At 51.7% G+C, this 23,709-nt stretch overlaps 1 protein-coding gene across 6 annotated transcripts in view; it reads left to right on the top strand.

Moving 5' to 3' along the window:
• The first annotated feature begins 630 nt into the window (after nt 1–630).
• The window catches only part of ATP9B (ATPase phospholipid transporting 9B (putative)), a 217,169-nt gene continuing 194,090 nt past the window's right edge, over nt 631–23,709 (top strand). For 5 of the 6 annotated variants that reach the window (XR_009345865.1, XR_009345864.1, XM_059139644.1 and 2 more), the window contains exons 1-2: nt 731–897; nt 21,595–21,768. Coding sequence is in view for 4 of the 6 variants with exons in the window: in XM_059139644.1 (XP_058995627.1) it covers nt 782–897; nt 21,595–21,768 (290 nt within the window). In the remaining 2 variants the exon portion in view is untranslated. Of the gene's footprint in view, nt 898–21,594; nt 21,769–23,709 lie in introns of all 6 variants that reach the window. The other variant, XM_059139646.1, reaches the window with a different exon arrangement.

Below are 23,709 nucleotides of genomic sequence, written 5' to 3'. Positions count from 1 at the left end.
TCGCCCGAAGGGGGCCGGGAAGCCGGTGGGGCGCCCGGGAGGGCGGGCTGCGGGTGCGGGAGAGGCCCGTGCGCCCTGCGGCCGCTGCCCGGGACAAGGGGCGCCCCTGGGGCTCTCCGGGCGCGCGCCGTCCGGAGCGGCGACCCCACGGTGCAGCGGGGACCCCGCGGTGCAGGCGCCTCCGAGCAGTCGCCGGGCCGCGCCGAGGACGCGAGAGCGGCCGGCGGGAGCCCGCACACCGGGCGTCTCGGAGCCGGGAACGGGGCCCGCGGACCCGGGCGGGCGGGTGTCCAGGGCAGCCCCGGCACGCGCTCGAGGCCGGCTGCCCGCGGGACAGACGGACGCGCCCGTCGCGGAGTCAGCGGGGGGCGGGCGACCGGGCGGGCGGAGGCCGGCGGCGCGGGAGGGGCCTCCGCGGAGCGCGGGCCGGAATCAGCGCTCGAGCCGGCGCGGACCGGGCTGGGCGCGCCCGACGCCGGCGGCTCCTCGGAGGCCCCTCCCGCGAGCGTCCGTCCGCAGGCGCGGCCCCGCACAGCCTCCGCGCGCCCGGGACGGTCCGGCCTCCGCCGCACGCGCACGCCGCGCGGTGACGCCACCCGGCCCGGGCGCGCGGTGGGGCGGAGCCTCGGAACACCGCCGCCTTCCGCGCGCTACCCTCGCCGCCCGCTGTCGTCATCAGGCTGCGCCGCGCCGCGCCGTGACGCCATCGGGCCCCGACGCGCTGGGGGCTGGCCGGAGCGCGCGGCGGCCCTCTGCGCCGTCGGAGCGGGGCGGCCGGAACATGGCGGACCAGATCCCTCTGTGCCCGGTGCGCGGCGCGGCGGCCGCGGCCAACCGCAGGCGCGCGGCCTACTACAGCGTGGCGGGGCCCGGGCCCGGGGCCGAGCGGCCCAGCAGGTGAGGACGCGCCCACGTCCCTCCGCCCGCGGCGCCCTGACCCCGGGGCCCCGCAGCCCCGCCGGCGCGGCCGTCCCCGCCCGCAGGCCGCGGCCGCGCTCCCGACGCCGGCCTGTCCTCGCGGGGAGCCGCTGCGGGCGCCGCGTCGGCCGGGGCTGCGGGGGTCGCCCGCACTCGGCCGGGGCTGCGGGGGCCGCTGCGGCGCTCTGTCGGGCCGGGCGGGCGGTGCGGGGCGCCCCCCGCAGACCCCGCCGCCGCCCGGGCCCCGCGACGGTCCGGGGCGCCGTGAGCGCGCGGACGCGGACCCCGAGCGGGCGGGGAAGCGCGGCTGCGGCGGAGCGCCGGGTCCCGGGGCCGGCGGGGCGTGCGCGCTGACCCGACGTGCGCTCGCGGGGCGGTGCGGCGGGGCCCCCGCTCGCGCCCGCCTTGCTTGCCGCTGAAAGGACGCAGGTTTGCGGGGAACAGACTTCGAGGAAGACGACGTGCCGCCCCGCGCGGACCCGACGTGCCGCCCCGAGCCCCCGCGGAGGCACCGAACTTCTCCGAGCCGCGCGGGGCGGGCGCGGGGCGGGCCTGCAGCCGACTCCCCGCTGAGCGCGGCGCCCCAGGCGGGGCTCGACCTGCCGCCCGAGGTCCGGGAGCCGACGGGCGCCCCCGACGCTGCACGCGCTGCGCCCGCGGAGCCGCGTGGTCGGTGTCCGGCCGTCGCCGCGTCCGGCCCTCCGGTCACCGCGGCCCCTGCCCCTACAGGAGAGGCTGTGGCCCCGACGCGGGACGGACCTCGGCTCTCTTGCCGACCCGCGGTTCGACCCCGGCGACCTGAGCCGGGCTTCGAGCGCCGTCGTTCTAGCGGGTGGCGACAGGCTGCCGGGAACCTGCTGCGGGGTCTGCGCGTCGTGCTCGGCGCCGAGGGCCACGTCCGTTTCCTCCGTCGTGTCACCCGTGGCAGTGCTTGTGTCGGTCGTTCGGGGGGCGCTGGGGACACCGTTCCGGGGAACCCGCCCGTCGTCGCACAGGAGGTTCGCCCCGCCGCCCCGCGCGTGCCGGGGGCCGTCGGGATCCCCGCGTCCTCCGGGGCCGGCGGCCCTCACTGCCCCGCGCTCTGCGTGCGCTCGTGCTCCGCGCTCTGCCACGGCCGCTGTTCGGCTCCGCTGGCCTCCGGCTGCCTCGCGCTCGTCGTGGGTCTGTCGCACGCGGGTGTCGCCCGGGGCGCCCGCGGGTCCCGGCCCTCTGCCGCGGCCGCTGTGGCTGCGTTTGTTCGCGCGTCCGCTCCCGACTCTCGTCCCTCGTCACGCTCTGCGGCCGTGTTCGCGGCGGCGTCTCCTGTCCCTGTCGCAGGGCGCGGGCCGCGGCGCTGTCGCCGTCGCCGTCGGGGAGCGCGGCGTGGACACCTGCTGGCGCCCTGGCCCCGTGAGCGTCTTCCCGCCGGGGCCGCAGACCGCGCGCCGAGCCTCCGCGCGAAGCCCCGCGCGCGCCGTGCGGAACCGGACTCGGCTTCGCGGCCGGTGCCCCGCGGCTCTTCTCCAGTCCTTGGTATTGAGGCGCTTTCTGGGGCCGGTCGTGGAATTCCTTCCTCCTCAGAGTGTCTGCGTTCCCGTCCTTCCTGCGGGATGGCGCGATGGCTCCGGAGCTCCGGGGGGACGGTCTCTGGACTGGGGGCTGCGCGCCCGGCCGGCGCGGTTCCTGCCGCGGCGCTCCTGCCGCGGCCCTTGTGTGTCCGCGCGGGCCACGTGCCCGTTCCCGGACAGCCTTCCCGGTTGCATGTGTCTTCGTTTTCACAGATCCGATTGGGTGTCTTGCTGTGCATGTCTTTCGGCTTATCTTGGTTGGAGTCGGGTAAGTGTTCAGTCCCTGCGGGTCGGTTTCACCAGAGTTAGGGAGTTGCTTCAAGGACTCCGGTCTCCGCCGTGGTCTCTGTCCTGCGGGTACTGCGGTGACACGAGTGCTGGCTCTGTTGTTGGTCTTCCGTCATTGCCGTGGGCTCCCCCCGCCCTGGTTTCCTTTGCCATGTCAAGACTGTGTGAGTTGTCCTGCTTTGTTGTCGGGTTGCCTAATTCTGCCCTTTGTCATCTTCAGTCTTCTGTTGGTCTCCTGCAGCAGCGGATCCGGCTCATCGTTGTCAGTTGTGTAAGTTCTCTTTGTTTTCAGAGGATTTGTGATCGGCTCTTGAAGCATGTGTATGTTCGCTGCTTAAAACGATGGTCCCGTAATTCCAGTATCGGAGTGAATCTGAGGTTTGGTGTCTGTTGATCATCTTTTGCGACTCACACTGTGAGTCTTCTGTTCTGGGTAGGACTGGATTTTTTAGTTTATCCTGGACGTTTTGTCTCTTCCTTGTGCAGAATGTGGGTTCTGGTTGTAGCTCTTCATTCAGCAGCTGAGCACTGTGTTTAGGCTTAGCCTGTAGGTCCTGGCCTCCGCCTGTGGGCTGTGAGTCCCGTGACACTTTAACTTTGTGCTCTGATTTTCGGTGTGCTTGGTTGCTGTGGTGTACAGCGACTCTCCCTCATCTCTGCTCCTGCTGCTGAGAGGACAAGGCCCGGGTCTCGGTAAGAGGAGGAATGGTCAGCCCACGTGATGAAGACGCTGCTGGGTGGGGGTGGGGGTGGTGTCTGCCGTGCACGTGCCTGGCTGTTGCATGTGTCTGGTTAGGGGAGGAGTCTCTGCCCCATGGTGGCCATTCCGATTCCTCTTGCTGGTTCCTCCTGCTGCTCTGGGCTCTGGTGGCACAGGAGGGGAGTTCAGGCCCTAAACAGAAACGGTTAACTGGACTGGCCACCTCTGAAGTGGTGCTGTGCTTGCTGGTGCTGCCTGGTTTCCCTCCTGGTGAGAGATGGGCGTCTCAGGCTCATGGAGACACAGCAGCTTTCTGAGGCTTCTAACCTCTTTTTGTGGCAGGGTTCCCCTGACTGGTGCTGCCCAGAGGCAGCAGTGTCCCGTGACAGCCCAGGGGAGTCTTCGGTCCATGGGGAAGGACGCCATTTCCCACAGCACGTGTTGATCTGTCTTGCTGGTGGTGGTGGACGCTTGTACCCTCCAGGGGAGGAATGATTCTTCTGGGCTGCCTTTTCTTGCTAGGTTGGGAGTTGGGGAATGCCAGACATCTCTCCTTCCTTCTGTTGAGTGAGGGCATGTAGGATGTCCTCCTACTGAGTAATTTCTCCCGTCCTCGGTCCTAAGCCAGCCAACCCTCTTCCTCTTAACTGCTGCCTTACCACCTTCCAGAGCTCTGCTTTGCTTGGCTCTTGCTTTGTTTGCAAGCTTAGAGTTGGACTTAGGTAAGAGGTGCAGGGGGAGTTGGATCTGGACTGGAAGTTGTGCTTTTACATTATTTTGTGATGTTTGGTTGTCTTTGATCGTGGTAACATAGGGTAAAAGGCTTAGGAGAAGACACTGTGGCTCTGTGTTCTGCTCATTCCTCTCTCCGTACCCTAGCATCTCACCCTAGAGGCACTTCCTTTGGATTCTTCTAGCTGTTTCTCCTGGCGTTTAGAATCTCCATGTTTCAGTGGCTCTGTCAACATCTAGAATTGCTTTTCTTTTGAAACCTTCCATTATCTCAACCCCACCCAGGATGGAATTAGATGTCCCTGCTGGCTCCTGCGGACCCCTGTTCCCCTCAGAGCAGGGCTGCACTTGGCTAAATGTTTCTCTTCCATGAATAGAAGAGCGGTGACTGTCAGATTTTACCCCCATACCTGGCCTCATGCAATGGCCTGGAAAGTGTTCCCTTCTCTCCTGCTTCCCGGAAGACATCAAATAGAGTCGCTGTTAACTTCTTTAAGTGTTTGGTAGAATTTTCCAGTGAAACCATGTGGACCTAGAGATTTCCTTTTTGGGTGTTTCAGTTTACAGACTCAGTTTCTTTAATAGTTAACTAGGCTACTCAAATGAGCTGTTTCATTTTGGGTGAGTTGTGATTGTGCCAGTTGAGGGATTGGTCCTTTCAGGAAAGTTGCTGTATTTAGGTGCATAGAGTTCGTGGCAGTCTCTCACTACCTTTTGGATGTTGTTTCCTTCAGATGGTGGTGGTTTGTGCCTTCATTGTTTTGTTGCTTAATCTCACTAGAGGATTGATTTTTTTTTTTTTCCCCCAAAGAGCCATCTTTTATTTTTCTTATTTTTTCTGTAGTTTTCTTTTGGTTTTATTAACTTCTGTGCTTTATTTTTTCCTTCTTTTTGTTTGCTATTTAGGTTTATTTTTGTCTTTTCATTCTTGTTTCTTATGGTGGGAGTTTAGATTATTGATTGGAGACTTTTCCTCTTTTTTTTTTTTTTTAAGATTTTATTTATTTATTTGACAGACAGAGATCACAAAGAGGCAGAGAAGCAGACAGAGAGAGAGAGGAGGAAGCAGGCTCCCCGCCCAGAGAGCCTGATGTGGGGCTCGATCCCAGGACCCTGAGACCATGACCTGAGCTGAAGGCAGAGGCTTTAACCCACTGAGCCACCCAGGCGCCCCTCCTCCTCTTTTTTTAATGTAAGCATTTTGTGCTGTAAATTTTCCTCTCGGCACCGATTTACATGTGTCCCACAGACTTTTGGCATTTCGCTTTACTTTGAGACTTCCCCTTTGTCTCGTGGGTTACTCAGGAGTGTGTATGGAAAATTTGCTGTTACTTTGCTGTCACTAATTTCTAGCAAGATTTCTTTGTGGTTAAAGAACATGCTTCGCGTTATTTCATTTAATTTTGGTGGTTTGTTTGGTGACCAAGAATGCGGCATAATGGTAAGAATTTCAGGGCCCAAAAGAAAATGGATTGTGCTGTCCTGGGGTGAAATGTGCTGAAATGTTGATTAGCTCGTGTGGGCTGTCTCGGCCGGTTCACGGTCTAGTCATTCTCTTGGTCACGGAGGGCGGGTGGTTGACGACTCGACCTGTAATTGTGCATTGGTCTGTGTTTGCTCTTGATTTTATCCACTTCCACTTTACTGTTTGTCCGTCATTTGGTGCAGAAGGAGTTGGGCTTGCTCTGTTTTGACCGACCAAAGCTCTTTACTATTATCTAATGCCCATCTGTCTCTAGTATTTTTGCTCTGGGCTTTACTTTTTCTGACATTAATTCAGCCACTCATGCTTTCTTCTGGTGAGTGTTGGCCTGGCATGTAATCTTCCGACCTTCTACTTGCAGCCTCTTGTGTGTGAGGGGAGTTCCTCGTAGTCAGCATCCAGTCGGGTTGCGTTTTGTATCTACGCGCCTGTCTCTGCCTTAGGACTGACGGACTTAGATCATTCACGTTCCGTGTGATGATTGACGAGTTAGGGCTTATAGCTGTCATTTTCCTTTTTGATTGCTGTGTTGTTTCTTTGTGTTCTTCTTCCGGTTTTTCTGTGGGTTACTTGAGCATCTTTAGGATTCCATTTTGATTTACGTATGGTGTTTTTCCACTGTATCTCTTTGTATAGATGTTATTTACTGCTAGTTCTAGTATTTTTATTTTTTTAAAGATTTTTATTTATTCATTTGACAGAGAGAGAGATCACAAGTAGGCAGGGAGGCAGGCAGAGAGAGGAGGAAGCAGGCTCCCTGCTGAGGGAGAGCCCGATGCGGGGCTCGATCCCAGGACCCTGGGACCATGACCCGAACTGAAGGCAGAGGCTTTAACACTGAGCCACCCAGGCGCCCCACCGCTACTTCTAGTATTCCATTATACGTATGGGACTCATTGCAGTGTTCTGGGGTTGCTGTTTTACCAGTGTTAGTAAAGTGAAGAATCCGTATCTCTTTGCATCCCTTTACTCGCCCCTATGGGTAAAGTAAGTACCTTGTATGATTACATAAATATTTTACTTCATATGGAAAAGTACGTATTTCCCTTACCTGTGACTGCAGTTCCACGTCAGCCAGTGGTAATTTTTGCTGTCTCTCGGACGTAAGCTAGAAAACTCGAAAGGAGAAGAAACGCCGGTTTTATGGACCCATGTTTTCACTGTTTGTGTTCCTGAAGTTCCTGGATTTCTTACTGTTCTGACTTCCTTGCTGCTCGTTTCGTGTAGGTCCGCTGAAAGCACATTCCCTTCGTTTTCTTTCATCTTAGGCCGCCTCATTTCACCTTCGTTCCTGAAGGGTGAGTTCACCGGATACGGTACAACTTGTGCTCGACTGTCCTTTTTCTGCTTTAGCACTTGGGAAATGTTACGTTCCTTCTTCTGGACTCCGTGACTTCTGATGAGAAATCTGATGTCCTTGGATTGTTTTCTTTTCCCGTGGGTCAGATGTCATTTCTCACTCCTTCCAAGCGTTGTTTCTGGTCTTCAGTTCAGTAGTTTGAATATTATGGGTCTTGGCATGGATTTCTTTGGGTTTATACTGTCTGGGTTCACGTAGCCTATTGGATCTACAAGTTTAATATCTTTTGTCAAGTCAGAAGTTTTCAGCTACCCTTTGTCTGAAGACTTTCTGAGCCCCTCTCTTTCAGCTCTTCTAAACCCTCTGGAGACACCTTGTGTGACCTCTTCCTGTGTCTCAGAGGGGCCCGAGTGTCTCCTCATTCGTTTTAAGTCCATTTTCCCTCAAGATGGGGTGATTTCTGTTGTTCACTCTTCAAGTTCATTGTTTCTCCTTTGTTTGTTCTTTTCTGCCCCTGGACCCTATGCATTAAGTTTTCAAATCTCCATTATTGTATTTTTTAGTTTTAGAATTTCCTTCAGATTCTTCTTCCTATTAGCTTTCTTTGCTGAAATAGCTGTTTGTTTGTTGTCGCTTGCTTCAAGTACGTTCGTAATTGCCCAGGACATACCTTACTCTTTACGTGGGTGTTCTAGAATCCTTGTCAGGTGACTTCAACATAGGCGTCCCTTCCATGTTGGCATCTGTTGATTATTTTTCTTTCAGAAGCTGAGATTTCCCTGGCTTTTGGTATAATGAGTGTTTTTTATTGTATCCTGGACATTTTGGATATTATGCTTTAGGCTCTGGACTTTCTTCAGCTCTTCTCTGTCTTATCAGGCTTCCTCTGACCCCGCTTGGGCCTGGGGGGTGGGGAGGCAGGATGAAGTGGTGCGGCTTTGTTACTGGCAGATGGGGTGGAAGCTAGGTTCCCTTTGACACCTGGGAGAGGAGGGTGCCCCTTTCCCGCTGGGCGGACATGGGTCTGCAGTGCCCATGGGGCTCTGCTGTCCTCCTCGAGTCTCCTAGGGGCGGGAGGAGTGCCTGATTGTTGCAGCCTGTGGCCTCCTCCAGTACGGCCTGGGGCCTTCATCTCTAGGTTCCCATGACAGTGGTAGGGATGGCAGGAGGGACCGGGCTGTTCTCAGGGGCTCTCTGGTTTGTGCCCCTGGCTTTTCAGCTGCTGACTCTCTAGTGCACAGCTGGGGATAAAGGAGGTCGAAGGAGCACATTGGGACATCACTGTTGTGTGCCCTCTGGGGTCTGAGGTCTCTCCGGGTCTGCCTCCTGCTCCTCACCTTTCCCGTGTCCTCTGCAGGGTTACAGGTGCCCTAGGGCGGGTGCGGGTTGGGGGAGGGAGTCTTGCCCTGGAACTGGCAGGAAGGAGTCATTTACTTTTGTTCTGGTTTTGTCTTTACTCTTTTGATTTTAAAGTCAGTCTTATTATTTATTTTTTCATTCACTAGCAAGTTGTTTGGATACGGGTCTCCCATGTAGAGTGTAAAATGCGGTGTTCTCGTGCCCTCACGGGTGAGTGCGGCCGCCCCTACAGGCGCTGGGTGTCCCAGGGTTTGCTTTGCCTCCGAGAGAGCCTGGCCTGGTGCCCCACTTCTGGTCACCTCCCCTCATCTCTGTAGGTATGCTTATGGCAGTAAGATGTCCTTAGCAAAGCTGGTTTTAAGAGTACTTTTAACTTGATATATAAGAAAATCTCTCGTTTCATACTTCAGAACTGTAAAGTGCAGAACTGTAAAGTGAATAGATTAAAGTTTTATATCAATATTACGGCTTTTCTAGTATTTCTGTTTTGGGAAATGTCTGCTATAAATTAGAATACAGCTAAAAAATAGATTAAAAATATAAAAAGTGCAAATGCAGTCTTACATTTCCAGGAGCAAAGGTTTATATTACGAGGTCTTTTTCCTCCACATTGGCAATGGATAGCTAATTGGTGGTTAGGAAAACAGCTTTGATATGGGCTTTTCTTGCTTTGTATGTTTTAAAAGGCTTTTTTTTTGACCATGTAAAAATGTCATTTTGTGTGCATATTGTATAAGGAGTCGTAATGTATTTTACAGGTTCTCAGGTTTTCCTTGGAGTGAAATTACTTTCGGTTCATTATAATCATACCAGTTTAGGACACATGTGGTTAAAATATAGTGATCATAGATTGTTACAACTTGTATAAAATTTTTCATCATTGGGTTTTACTTGAAAATTTCAAGGGGACGAATTAGATAGGATTTGAGTGTCGTCGATACATGAGGATGTTCTTGATTTCTTTGGAGGGGGGTGGTTTTTTTATAGGTTTTTTTTTTCGGAAGTTATTAGGTGAATGAAACGCTGTGTCCCATGCATAGTATTTAATAGTTCAGTAAGAGTATAATTACTATATAAGATCATTTTCTATAAACGAGTGTGAGGCATTGATTTTCTTCTTGTATTTTGTATAGCTGGGTAAAAGTAAGGTATTTGTGAATTTGACTTTCCATTTCTGTCTCTTAAATGGTGCCTCTGTCATTGAGATCATCTTCACAGTGGAAAGAAGAATGACTGACACTGGACATCATTTTGTTTATCTGTGTCTGTTAGTGCCTTTTCTTTGCTTCATGTCGCAGTGTAGCTTTTGGCCCTGCCTAGAGCCATTTGCAGTATTATAATAGTTAAACTTTAGTGTTTGAGAAGAGATTCATGCTGAGAACAGATGGCTAGTGTCTGATTATCTCTAAAATATTAGTGCGTTTCTTGATAGAGGCAACACAAATTTTTTAATGCTAGTTTTCTCATTCTGAGTGTCTATACACAATTTTCTCTGAATCTTAAAAATTGTACAAGTATGATGATGATCTAAAAAATACCTTGCTAGTTGTAAAAGATCAAACTTCTGTTTTTCTGTGATGATTCACAACTGAAAAGGTTTTTTACAAGTGCCAATGGCTCTTCCTTTTTTGTTTTTCTTTAAGATTTCGTTTATTTATTTGAGAGAGGGAGAGGGAGAGAGAGAGGGTGCATAAGCAGGGGAAATGGCCGAGGGAGGGGAGAAGCAGACTCCTGCTGAGCAGGGAACCCAGTGTGGGGCTCCATCCCAGGATCCTGGGACCGTGACCTGAGCTGAAGGCAGACGCTGAACCAGTGGAGCCACCCAGACGCCCCTCCTGAGTGAGTCTTAAGGTAGCATTTATCCAAGTGCTCAGGCCCAGGACTCCTTGGTGCCAGAGACCTACTTTTAAGGATCTGTAGTTCACTTGAGCTTTCGAAATTCTTTAAACCTGCCAGAAAAGGTATGTTTCACTTCATCTTCTACAACTGACAGTTACTAGCACGAAGATAGATTTGGTGATTATGAACATCACAGTTTTAGGAAACTGGATTATGTGTCCTGAGCTAACTGGCCACTTAGCTTTTCATTTCTGGATTGGTATTTACAGAATACTAGATATTGTACCATCAGCTCTAATTTAGAAGCTTGTTTCCATTTATGTGTCGTGTTGCTGTCATATCTTATGTCAGGAGATTGGCACTGAGGCTTGTTAGGGAACGCCATGGAAGAGGAGTCGGTGGCTCCGAGGTTACCATGTACATAGCTCATGCGGGCGGCGGGCGTCTCTGGGCACGAGGACTGACTGGCCCTTGCCTGTCTTGCTTGTTTTCATTGCTAAGGTCAAGGTGTGCTTTTCAGGCAGTGCTCTTTTGTTCATTTTTCAACAGCTATTCTGCTGTCTGTCTCCTCTGCTGTTGTCGGAAGGAAGAGTCCCAACTTCCCAGGATAGGGTTTTGCTGCTTGTTAATGACTCATCAGTGACACACTTGAACTTGGAACTGTGTTTGGTGAAGGAAACATATGCATTTCTTTATAGCACTTTGTTCTTTGTTTTTCTGCTTTATTAACATGCAGGCAAAGGGGGCAGTGTTTATTTTTCTTAAAGAAGGCTTAAGCACTAGGCATATTTTAAATGGTTTCTCCCTTTCCTATCAGTTGGCTTCCCAGGAATGCTTCTCCTCAAAATGGGAACAATACGGCTGTTCGATACTTGCTGTGAGTTTAAGCTAGTTATTGTATTGACCTACTTTTACTTTTACTCAGATACATGTAAATTATGCACCTTCTAGTACTTGAGTGTTTTGTTGAAAGTTCCCAATTTTTCTAAACCTTTGGCAGCAGCTAAGAGCGCTGTCTCCATTTCTTCGTGTGGCAGTACCCTTGGGTTTGGTATCATCTGTTCTGTCGTCTTTGTTCACATTGTTTTTACTCGTTTTAAAAATATGTTTCCAGAATTATACTTAATTGCTGGAAACGTTGATTTTTCTTGAGTGACAAACCAATTAAGTGTGTATGACACTAGGCAACAAAGACACTTAAGATTTTCTGCTTATCCTGTCTCTGAAAAAATCCATTATTCATCATCTTATTGTTTTTAAATACTGAGGTAAAATTTTCAATACAATAGGAAAATTGCTTTGGAAATGGAATAAATTGCTTGCCAGTTCAAAGGCTCCATCTCTGAAGTGGAGGTTACTAAACATGATGCTGGTTATGTTCATTATCCTTCAGACTCTTTGTACTACTTTTCTAGCGTTAAACTTGATAAGATTGTGACTTTTGCTAAAATGCAACACAGTAGCTCAAAGAACTTAATGAAAAAGAGTGAAAATCTCATTCCATACACTGTATTATAATATATTTTAGGAGCACTTTGAATTTTAATTGCATTTTGTATACATATTCGTTTTCTAGTTGACGATTTTAAAAGAAGTGAGCTGATGCAGAGAACAAGAAAAAAGGAATTTTTCTGAGGAAACCTATTAACTCAGTTTTAGGCCCGCTACCTGACGGATAAGAGGAGCTTTTGCCTGAGCGTCTAAGATGGTGGTTCTCTTGTTGTAGGGATGTTGTGTGGTCTTGTGCATGGTGCCTGGAGTGAGGCGGCCCTTGGGGCAGGTGGGGGTGGGGAGACAGGTGCCGCCTCCCTCTCCCGGCTCCTCCAAGTGACTCTCCCTCCACTGACTGCGGTCAGCGACAGTGTGGTTGTCGGACACGTGTGACCAGGTCTAGTCACTCATACGGAAGTCTTCCGTGCTTTTTGGGTGGACTTTTTATTTTTACTTTTATTATTTTTTTTAAGAGTTTATTTATTTGACAGACAAAGATCAGAGGCAGGCAGAGAGAGAGGAAGAAGCAGGCTCCTCACCGAGCAGAGAGCCCGATGCGGGACTCGATCCCGGGACCCTGAGATCATGACCTGAGCCGAAGGCAGAGGCTTTAACCCACTGAGCCACCCAGGTGCCCCTTGGGTAGACTTAAGCAGCATAGCACAGTAACGGTCGTCTTTGTAGATCAATCATATATACGTTTTTCATGTTTTCAAATATTCATGTTGTCATAGGATAACTGGAGCTTGTGCTTAAAATTTATTCACATTACAAAAAAGAGGCCTTTGGTGCATTGTCACAAACTGTCCTCCAGAAGAGTTGTTCATGCTCTTACCAGCCATTAAGAGAGACTCGTTAGCCAAGATTGGTAATTAAGCATACGGAGTGCTAAGAATTCTTTCTTTCAATTGTTTTAATTTGCGTGTTTTAGAAGTTCTTTTGAAAACAAAAATTATTCCTAGCGTTAAAACCTTCCACTGGCTTCCCCTTCCAGTGAGAGTTCGAGCGAGACTCCTCCCGCTGGCCAGCCAGCCCGCCCCGGGACTCGACCCTGCCGGCCTCCGCAGCGGCCGGCTGCCCAGCTTCCTCTCCAGTCCTAGGCCTTCTGCAGCCCCTTCCAGGCCTCGCGGCCCTCCGGGCTGGGCTCCGTCTTGGCTCGTGTCTCCTGCCGCGACTCCGCTTCCTTCTGGCCCTCACGCCTCCTTTACGGCAGTCTTCCCGGCTCGCCTCCCTCTGCCAAGGAGCGCGCCCGCTTGTGTTGGTGCTATCTGTCCTCCCGGGGCTCCCCGCGGCCCTCAGGACAGCGCCAGCCCCGAGCATCCCCGCAGGGGTGTGTGGAAAGGGTGGGGGTTCCCGGGGCGGCCGCCCGTGATCTCTGCAGACAGCGGTCTGTCTCGTTTATGAACCGTCTTTGCTTGTCTGTCAGAGTGTTCGCTTGTTTACATTTTATTTACGAGGAATACTTTTATGTCTGTGCTGTCATGTGTCCCCCAGTTTGTCATTTGCTCTCAGCTTTTCTTCTGGGACCGTGCGGAATCCAGGCCCCTGGGGCGCCTGGCTGCGGGAGGGCGCCCTGGCCCGCAGCCCCCTTCTCTGGGCCTCGCAGTGCAGGAGGCCTGCAGGGGTTCTTTTTCCTTGGGGTTTGGGCTCCCCAAGGGATCGAGCTTGCCTGAACGTGCCTGGTGGCGCACATCTGGCTTTTCCAGGGTAACCACAGGGACTCCAGGGCCTGATCTGTGGCAGCCGGCGGGAGGAGGAGGGGCAGGGTCCTTGTGGCGTGTTCAGGCAGACGTCGGGGTAGGAACCAGCTTGGAATGTTGGAGATGTGGATAAAGATGAGGAAATAGCCATCGGCCGGGGGTTACGTGGCTGGCTGCTGGGGAGCCGGATATCAGCAATATTTACAGAAATTGTTCCTTTCTAAGAAAATTCTACCGGGCACACAAAAATTACCGTCTTAGCCGCGTCTCCCCGAGTGAGCGGTGCGGTGCTGTCCTGCCCTTGTGCCGCTGTCCCCACGGCCCGCCCGCAGGCCTCCTGCCTCTTCCCCAGCCCGAGCTCTGCACCCATAGAGCAGAGCTCCCCTCCCGGGCCTCGTACGCAGCCTCTGTACCTCCGTGTCTGTGGAGTTGACTGTCGACCCCTGGTGGGAGTAGAGCCCTTCAGGGTCTGTCCCCCGGTGTCTGGCTCACTCGGCTGCACGCCACGTCCTCACGCTTCTAGCCTCAGCACCGTCACCGTCCCTCCTCTTTCTAAACTGAGTGATGTCACGTCACACGGATCGACCATATTTGTTTCGGAAATTTCCGTAATTTTTCTTTCTTATAGTAAAATTTTTCTATGTTAATTTTCTAAAACCTGGAATGAAATGAACTTATGTGAGGTGCTTCGATTCTTGCCTGGCAGTTTCAGCAAACACTGGCCGTGGGCGTCTGTCCTTCCTCCTCTCAATGCGGAAGGCAGGACGCGGCCCAGGCTGGCTCACGCGGGCGCTCACTAGCCCTCCCTTCGCCTCGCCTCTGCTTTCTCTCCTGCGCTCCCTTGCCCAGCGGCTCACTGTCCCTTGATCCTTGTGGGGATGGGTCATTGGAGCACCCAGATATTTCCTCGTAGCCTTCGGTCATGTCCTACTCTTTCCTCCCTGCACACCCCTGCCGAGGTCCACGAGACGCCCGACCTGCCCTCCGGGGTCTGGAGGTTCTCCTGCTTCCCGCTGCGGTGCCGACACTTCTGTTTGTCTCGGGTCTCGGATCTCTTTATTTACCGTCTGTCCCTCTGCTTTCCAGCTTCCTACATTTTGTCATAATCTCTCATTTTCTGTTCGGTAGGTTTCAGCCTTAAGAAAAAGCAGTATCTTCGGTACTGAAGGTAGATCATGTATTTGATCTTCCGTTTTTATGGGAGACATTTTCTTCTCCTTTTTACATGTGTGTATGTCTGTATCTCATCTTTCAGAACACACTGCTGTCTTGGGCGGCCTGGGCGCAGGACGCAGCGGCCTGGACCTCTCGTCGCTCTCCCTGTGGGAGTTACTGGCTGTGTGCGTGATCTCGAAGCAGGCTGCTTCTGTGTCCCGACTCCGGGTCCAGGCTCCCCACGGACAGCTGTGGCTTGGCCTGGGCGGCTGGCAGGCCTTCCTGAGCCGGACGCTGCTCTCCTGCCCTCCTCCGGCGGGCCTTCGCTCACATCCCCTCCCCCCCCACCTGGACGCAGCCCCCGCAGCCTGGACTCCAGCGGCACCCCTGCAAGAGCCAGGGGACCGTCTTGCCCGCTGCCACCGCCATCGTCGTCAGTTGACAGCCAATGAGTCTGAGCCCCGTGACGCGCGGGCCGGGTCCGTTTCGGACCGTCGTGTCTTCCGCGTAGGCACGCACGTGTTGGTGCTCAGCGAAGAGTTGATGGGGTCCCTGCACCCCCCGTGGCCAGGGGGCTTGCAGAGTGTCTGTTCCGCTTCCTGTAAGACTGAGGAGAGGTGATCTTCCGTGGGGTCCTCAGCCTCATGGACTCTCTGTACTCCCGTATTTTCAGAGGCCTCGTGGTTTTTATTTTTCATATGAAGTCTTGGGAGGAGGAGAAGGGTTGGGGGGGGTTCATGTTTGCTAAGCATCCGCTCACCATCTGTGCAGCCTCATTCGCCGCTTTACGGTGTGAGGGTGGGTGGTTCCGGGACAGGTCAAGTGCCGGTTGTCACTTCCCCTTGATGTGTAATTGTCACTGCCCTGAAGCATCGGGGTGCCCGGGAGAGTCTGGGCAGAGGCTGTCAGCACTCTGTCCTCTGCGAGCAGAGCGCCGCTGTCTGCTGCCGACCCGCCTGTCCTACCGCGGCTGCTTCACAGGAGAGGGGAAAGAGGAGGGCTTGGGAGCGGGAAGCAGGATTATAAGCGGACTCCGAGTACGAAGAAAGCGAGACCACGTCACTGGTTGTGTTAGTGTCCTGTTGCTGTTGTAAAATGATCATCTATCTAGTGGCTGAAAACAAATGTATTACTTCCCAGTTCTGCCGGTCGGAGCCTCACAGTCTCCCAGGGCTGCAGTCGGTGTCGACATGCTGGTCTCCTGCTGTAGGTCCCTGCAGGGGCTCGAGTTCCATGTGGTTGTAGGTTAAAGTCCTGTTTCCTTGACCCCCAAACAACCCTCACACATTTAAGAGGTCTTACAAATCAGCGTGGAAGAGATGGGCTCTTGCATAAATCATACGGCCACTGCTGTTGTTGGGTCCCGTGTCCATCCCTGTAGGACTTCGTGTTTGGTAGAAGGACTCACTGAAAGTAATAGGGCTTATGGGCAAAAACCTGCGAGGGCAGAGCACTGGGGGCCGCATGGCTGACGAGAGCACTCACAGTCCTGCTGATGTTTGCTGAAGAGGCACATTGAGTTCTTGGCCAGTGAAGGTTCACCTGTGACGAGGCTGGTGTCACAGGGCTGCTGAGTGTGAGCCACGGGAGAGGGTCCTGGTTCTGGGGGTGCTCCCCCCGGGCACACGTCCCACGTATGCCCAGCTCCACTGCGATTTCTGCAAGGCATGGGCGCAGCCTTGGCCACAGTTCGTGGTAGCAGCACCGGACGCCGTGGATAGCAGAAGTGCCCGGGACGACAAGATGCCGCCTTCCTCCCCTTCCAACCAAAGGCTACCTGCGTTGACTCCCATCTGGTGAGGGTGAGGCAGACGTGCTTTCGGTGTTGTTCACAGCACTTGTAGGGGCCGGAGTTTCGGTTTGCAGTTGGCAGTGGTATTTCAAGTGTTCAGAGCGTACGACTTTATATAACAATTACAGTTCTGGGGTTCTTGGAAAGAATTCATGTAAAAATCTGGAGAAAGTTCTGTATACAGATACTTCCACTGACACATCATTTAGTGGGAAGTTACAAACGTCTTTCCGCAGTGGCAGATGCCTCAGTGACCTGTAACTCAGTAAGCCCCTTGCTGGATGTGTAGTTACCACACGTTACCCAGATGGTGAAAGCAGCTTAGGTAGCAGGTCGGCCTTGGCCTTACCGTCCAAAGGCATCTTTCCCATCCCTGAGCGCCACTCTTGTTGGGACCGCGAGGTACCCGCTTCAGGAATGAAGTTTCAAGAAGGTAGTGGCTTCTGGAGTCTTGCCTTCCAACGTTTTCACAGAATCCTGGTGAGCACAGGGCTGCCTGGCACCGGCAGCACACACGCCTACACCCACACACGCGTACACGTACTCACACGCAGGTCCACAGACTCCCTGCAGGACCGCTCAGAAGAGAACCGCTTCAGCACGCACACAGCTTGTTGGCGCTCTCCGCCTTGGTGTGTCCTTCACGGGCACTGCAAGCTGGTTGTGTCCTGTAGGGGTACGTTTCAGGACATTCCAGAGCCGGACGGAAGGACTTCTGTTGTTGGAGACTCCTGGTTGTCCGGAGTTTCACCATGGTCATTCTTCTTTTCAAAATGTTGGTTGGGAGCCCACAGGCCATCTGGAGAAGGAAGATCTTAATGATGGTGCAGACGACAGTGTCCAGATGACGACCGATCTTGGACACAATGGCAGGAAAAAAGATGGAGAAAGCTGAATTCCAAGCATCACTTTGGGTCTTAAATTTTTTTCGCGTGGATACATTTTCCCCACTTGTCCACTCTGAGGTATTTCCAACATACAGAGGAGTCAAAAGAATGTTCTTGCAGTTTACATAGATTCAGCAGCTGGCGATGTTAGGCCTCACTGGTTTTCTCCCTGTGCTGACCCATTCTTCAGTGCTTCCCTGGTAAGACCTTTGGCAAGGGTCTCCCCACGGGAAGCAGGGTTCTCCAGCCACGACACTGTCGTTCTGGCCAAGAGCATGAACAGCGACTCTGGCGTGGCATCTACAGCTCTATTCGGATGTCTTCTGTTGTCACAGCAGTCTTTTTTTCTCAATTTGTGGCAGAATACACAACATATCCTTCACCATTTTAAAGTTCAGATTTGAGTGGCGTTTGGTTTATCCCCAAGGTTAGTACAGCTATGACCCAACGTGACGTTCTAGGACATTTTCAAAAATGTCTTTTACAGCTTTGTGTTCAGTCAAGATTTAATCAAGCAATTGTTTCATTTGGTTTTATCTTTTTAGTTCGTTTTCATTTGGAGAATTCTTTGTGGTGGTTTTCTTTCTTTCTTTTCATTTTTTTAAGATTTTATTTATTTGACAGACAGGGATCACAAGTAGGCAGAGAGGCAGGCAGGCTCCCCGCTGAGCAGAGAGCCCAATGCGGGGCTCAGTTGCAGGACCCTGGGATCATGACCCGAGCCGAAGGCAGTGGCTTTAACCACTGAGCCACCCAGGCGCCCCTGTGGTGGTTTTCTTTCTCCTGGTGACATGGCGTTTTTGAAGTGTCCGGGCCGGTGGTTTGTCTCACGTGTGGGCTAAACTGAAGTGTTCTTACTTTTGTGTGTGTCCCGTCATATGAAAATCAGCCCCAGAGCAGTGCTTCTCAAACAGTGGAGTGCAAAGGCTCTTGACACCAGTTGTGGGCTAGTTCCAGAAGTTCCTGGTTTCTTGGGGTGGCTCCGAGACTTCTATTTCTGTCACATTCGCAGGTGATGCTGCTGGTCTGGGGACCACACTTTGAGAACCGCTGCTCTGGGATTGAGTACGTAGGTCAGCGTGTGTGTGTGCTGGCAGGAGTGCTGGGTGTGTGCTGTGTCACAGCCGCCGGGGGACGTCACGTAGTCCTGTGGCGACTGGTTCTCAGTGGGAAGCTAGCTGAAGCCGCTGCTGCTCTTGCGTATCGTGCGTTTCCGTTGGCCGCTGTAGTAATCAGTGGGTGGTTCTCCGGCACCGGGACGGTTCTGTTCCCAAACGGTGCTTCTGTGCACCACCACCCCCGCCCCGCCCGCCAGGTCTTTGTGGATTTTCCAGATATCTTTCTGTTTCTGTTTTATTTTATTTGCTTTATTGCTTTATTTATTTTTCAAGTTTATTTTTATTTTTTATTTTATATTTTTATTACGTTATGTCAGTCGCCGTCCAGTACATCCTTAGAGAGAGAGTGAGAGAGAGGATGAGTAGGGGGAGAGCCGCAGAGAGACAGACCCCCCCGCAGACGGCCAGCTGGGTCCCAGGACCCTGAGCTGAAGGTAGACGCTTGACCGACCGAGCCATCCAGACATCCCTGTTCTGTGGTTTTTTTTTTTTTTCCTTAAGATTTTATTTACATCAGAGGAAATGGAGAGAGACAGAGAGTGCAAGCCTGAGCGAGGCGGAGGGGCGGGGGGAGCAGCAGGCCCCCAGCCGAGCGGGGAGCCCCATGCGGAACTGGATCCCAGGACCCTGAGACCGTGACCGGAGCTGAAAGCAGACCCTTAACTGCCTGAGCCCCCCAGACACCCCTTTCTGTTAGTGACTTTCGGAAGAAATTCCTTTACAGTGAGAGAACACACTTTGTCTAATTTCAGTTCTTTTGGATTCATTAGTTCGCGTTACGGCCTGGACGCGGCCCGGGAAGGTGTGTTCACGGCGCCTTTGCTGCGGACATTCTGCTGTGCAGGGCGCGGCGCTCTGTCCCTCTGTCCGCGGCGGCCAGCGTGGGTGGGCTGCGGGTGGCGGCCGCGTCTTGGTGTCCTTGCTGACATGCTGTTCTGTCGGTTACTGAGCGATGAGTCACGAAGTCTCCAGCAGGTTCTGGGTCCGTCTCTCCCTCACTTGCGTGTTCTTGCCCTGGTGAGAGGCGCCGGCGCGTTGACGACTGCTCGAGCTCGTAGGTGACTCGATCGTTGGTCACCGTGTGGCGTCCTTTATCCTGGGCGTTTCCTCCCTTCTAGTGTTTTATGTCTTTTTGTCATAGATTACAGTAGCGACTGTTCTTCCTTTGAAAGCATTTGTATTGCATCTTTTTCCATATTTTTACTTTTAATCTTTTAACATTATAGGCCATTACATTTCAAGTATTTTTATTTTTTTGTAGGTAGTGATTTTTGTCTTCTAGGTGACATTTGACATCGTACGGACACACTGTTATTGTCACGCCTGGGGGGACGCCGCTACTGGTGTCAAATGTGTAGCGACCCAGGTGCTGTTGAACATGCCGCGATGCGCAGGGCTGCTCCGTCAACAGAATTCTGTGACCCAGATGTTCGCGGTACCGCTGTGGAGAGGCTCCGCTGTGGAGAGGCTCCGCTCTGAGGACCGCAGTGTGCGCAGCCCGCGCCTCGCGGTTCGTGTCTCCCACTGACTGTCAGCCGTGGAACTGCTGCCCCACGCAGGACGGCCGCCGAGGCCATTCCCGTGCTCCTGTGCTGGAAACTGCCCCGTGCGATGTCCGGCTTTTGCTTTCAGTTATCATACACGTTTTAAAGAATTTTGTGTTCTTCATTCCCGAAATTCCAAGTTTCCTAATGGTATCATTTTTCTTCATCTTGAAACTTTCTTTAGCATTCTTTTTTTTTTTTTTTTTTTTTTTTAAGATTTTATTTATTTATTTATCAGAGAGAGAGAAGCGAGAGCGAGCACAGGCAGACAGAGTGGAAGGCAGAGTCAGAGGGAAAAGCAGGCTCCCTGCGGAGCAAGGAGCCCGATGTGGGACTCGATCCCAGGACGCTGGGATCATGACCTGAGCCGAAGGCAGCTGCTTAACCAACTGAGCCACCCAGGTGCCCCGTGCATTCTTTTGTACGAGGTCTGCCGGTAACACATCCTGCAAGTTTCATCTTTCATCTGAAAATGTTTTTGCTTTGCTTTCATTCCTGGAGGATCTTGTTGCTGGATTTAGAATTCTGGGTTGAACCCCCCCCCCCCCCCCCAGCACTTGGACATGGAGTCCCTCTCCTGTACGGGCGTTTGAATTCTTGTGCTTCTATTTGTGATGAGTTGTTTTCCTCTGGCTGCTTCCGAGAATTTGCGTCTGTCTTTGTTCTAAGTATTTTGAGTTCAGTATGTTTTCTGTGCGTTTCTTGACTTGATCCTGATTCAGGTTTGCTGTTGTCTTTGAATGGGCTGTGGCATTGTGTGGTGCGCATTGACGCTGTAGTCTTGGGCTTGGTTGGTTTTCTTTGTCTTCTGTGAAGTCAGTGGCCTTCAGAGGGTGTGAGGAGAAATTTCAGTTTCAGTGACTGCCATCCTCTCCCAGGGACAGAGAGGTCTGCTGTCTTGTGTTTACGATTGAACTAATACCTACCGAGGAGGCTTGATGTAAAATCAAATAAGATGGCGTGTGTGGGCTCTCCGTTCCATTTTCTGACGAATTTTTGGTTCTCAAGTTAAGCTTTTATTTTTAAAATGTAAATATGTCCACGATTGAGGAAAGATACGTGGGTTTTTGATAGTGTAAGCTGCTTGTTTTTTGAATCACAAGAGGATTATTGAACTCTAAGAGGGACACTGGTTGTGGAGGAAATTATTTCATTGAATGAAAAGTTTAGAAAAGGGAATAACAGAGTAAGTTAAGTGGGACATAGCACCCATATACCTGTATCAAATCTGACAACAAACCAAGGGACGCACCGTGTTCCAGACACCTACGAAAGTCACTTCCACGACTTTGGTTGATGAATGTAAAGTTGGGCAAATTTTACATCACATCAGTCTGTAGCAGAGTGTTTAGAAATGACTTGAAAGCATACATTTTTCCTAATATTTTGGGTAATTTTTTTTTTTTTAATACTCCTGAATTGAACACCACGAGTGGATCGTGCTCTTGAGCTGACGGATCACACCGATGGCTTCGTGGAGGGCTCCCCTCACAGCGTGGTCGTGTCTGCTTCCTCGGGCAGCCCGTACATTGCCTGTTTACCCTGGCTGCGTACATTTTTTGTAAAGGAAAATAGCATCCCTTATTTGTAACGGCTTGCCTCCCCTGTAGACAGCTTAGTTTGAAGAGAAAACACAAGTGTGATTAGTAGACTTGGGCCAACTCTTGTCTTAAATAATACCCTTACCTGTGACAGAAGACTGCTTGGCCAGCCTCAGCACTCTGTTCTTACCTCTGACCAGGTACCAGCTGGAAGATGAGTCCGCCCATTTGGATGAAATGCCACTAATGATGTCTGAAGAAGGCTTCGAGAATGACGAAAGCGATTACCACACGTTACCACGAGCTAGGATCACACGAAGGAAGAGAGGACTGGAGTGGTTGGTCTGTGGAGGATGGAAGCTCCTCTGCACCAGGTTTGTGATCTCCTGCTGCCTAATTTCCTGGGCTCTCAGGGCCACAGGGAAGGTATTTATAAGCTCCACTTCTGACACACTTGTTCTTATATCAAAGTAAAGAAGACGCTCTAATGAGGTGACACCATAGAGAGTGTTAAAAGCAAATAGTGCTAATCAGAAAACGAAAGCCAAGTTCACTTTTTTTTTTTTTTTTAAAGATTTTGTTTGTTTGTCAGAGAGAGCGCGGAAGCACATAAGCAGGGGAGCCGCAGGCCGAGGGAGCAGCAGGCTCCCCGCTGAGCAAGGAGCCCCTCACGGGACTTGAATCCAGAACCTTGGGATCATGACCTGAGCCAAAGCAGTTGCTTCACTGACTTAGCCACACAGGCGTCCTCAAGTTCACTTTTTTAATGAGAAATTTAAATGTTTAGAAGACAGAGAAAGATTGGTTTTGTCGTGAATGCATGGTAGAGTCAGTTCTGGTCACTGTGTCAGCATTTGTGAATGGTTCTCTGGTCTCTCCCATCGGTAATCGTGCCCTCACCTAGAAAGGCAGATACAGGCGTGTGAAATGCAGTTTAATAACACCGTGGCTCCGTGTGTCGTTCAGCTTGAATGCGTAGACTTGGAAGAGTATTCTTCATTTAATTTAACCAGGAAGAAACAAAGATAAGAACTGCTCGTATTGGGGCGCCTGGGTGGCTCAGTGGGTTAAAGCCTCTGCCTTCGGCTCGGGTCATGATCTCAGGGTCCTGGGATCGAGTCCCGCATCGGGCTCTCTGCTCAGCAGGGAGCCTGCTTCCTCCTCTCTCTCTGCCTGCCTCTCTGCCTGCTTGTGATCTCTGTCCAATAAATAAATAAAATCTTAAAAAAAAAAATAAAGAACTGCTCGTATTTTAAACAAGTTCACTGGTGGCTGAGATAAACTTCAGCTGTGCTTATCCTGGGCTTTGGAGTCTGGTCTGTGAAACTGCACCCAGTGCTCACTGGCTGTCCTCCAGCCCCGGGGACAGGCAGGGCGAGATTTCAGCTGACCGAAGCCAGCATAACTTGAGTGGGATGTGTCAGATAAATCACAACTTTCATCGTCTTTCTGCTGTGTTAAGTGTGTCGTCAGTGCCTTTCTTACCAGCATGAATTTATATCCCTTTGCCCATAAAAGGAGTATAGTAATTGTGGAAAGGTGTCGTATTTATCATCCTCAGTAGCCCTTTAGAAGTTTGCAAAAAGATGTTTTTACGACTGATCTGATTTCGGGGACGGCTCATGTGGTGGTGTTCAAACCGTGGCCCGTGGACTTCTGAGGACTCTGAAGGGTCCCTCTGAGAGCTCGGCCTCACAGACTCAGGGAGTTAGGCAGGCAGGACGTTGGCTTATCTCCCTCCCAGGTTCCAGTTAGTGTCTGACTTTGTCTCTCCGGTATATTGTAAGGTTTTCACATGAAGAAGAATTTCATGGCTAAATACGGTTTTAGAAGTTACTGATTGTGTTACTAATTTTTAATGAATGGTATAGTTTTTTCAAAAAACTTTTTCTGAGTTATATAGCTAGTATTCCAAGAGTATTCTTTGGGGATATTTAACAATTCTAGACTTCATTTCTTAAATGGTGCAGGGCTGTGCAGAATTGTTTTGTTCTGTTTTTCTTGTGTCAGTTGTGATGCTTTCTGCTTTTCAAGGGGTTTATCTACTTTCAAATATATAAATTCCTGTAATTTAAAATGTATAAGGCTCTGGATGGTGGTCACATTTTTTTTTTTTTTTTTTTTTTTTACTCCTGATCATCTCTGTCTCCCTTTTTCATATTAATCTTGATAGGAGGTTACCAGTTCTCTTCAAAGAGCCAAACTTCTAGTGTTGTCTTTGCTTTTGAAATTTTAAACTTTTATCGTGACATAAATCCAACCTTGAAATAAATTCACTTTTTTTTTTTTACTTGAAATTTTCAGTGGGATCGATT

The sequence above is a fragment of the Mustela lutreola genome, chromosome 11 (genome assembly GCF_030435805.1).
Source record: "Mustela lutreola isolate mMusLut2 chromosome 11, mMusLut2.pri, whole genome shotgun sequence".
Lineage (NCBI taxonomy): Eukaryota > Metazoa > Chordata > Mammalia > Carnivora > Mustelidae > Mustela > Mustela lutreola.
This window is presented reverse-complemented; position numbering and strand designations above follow the sequence as displayed.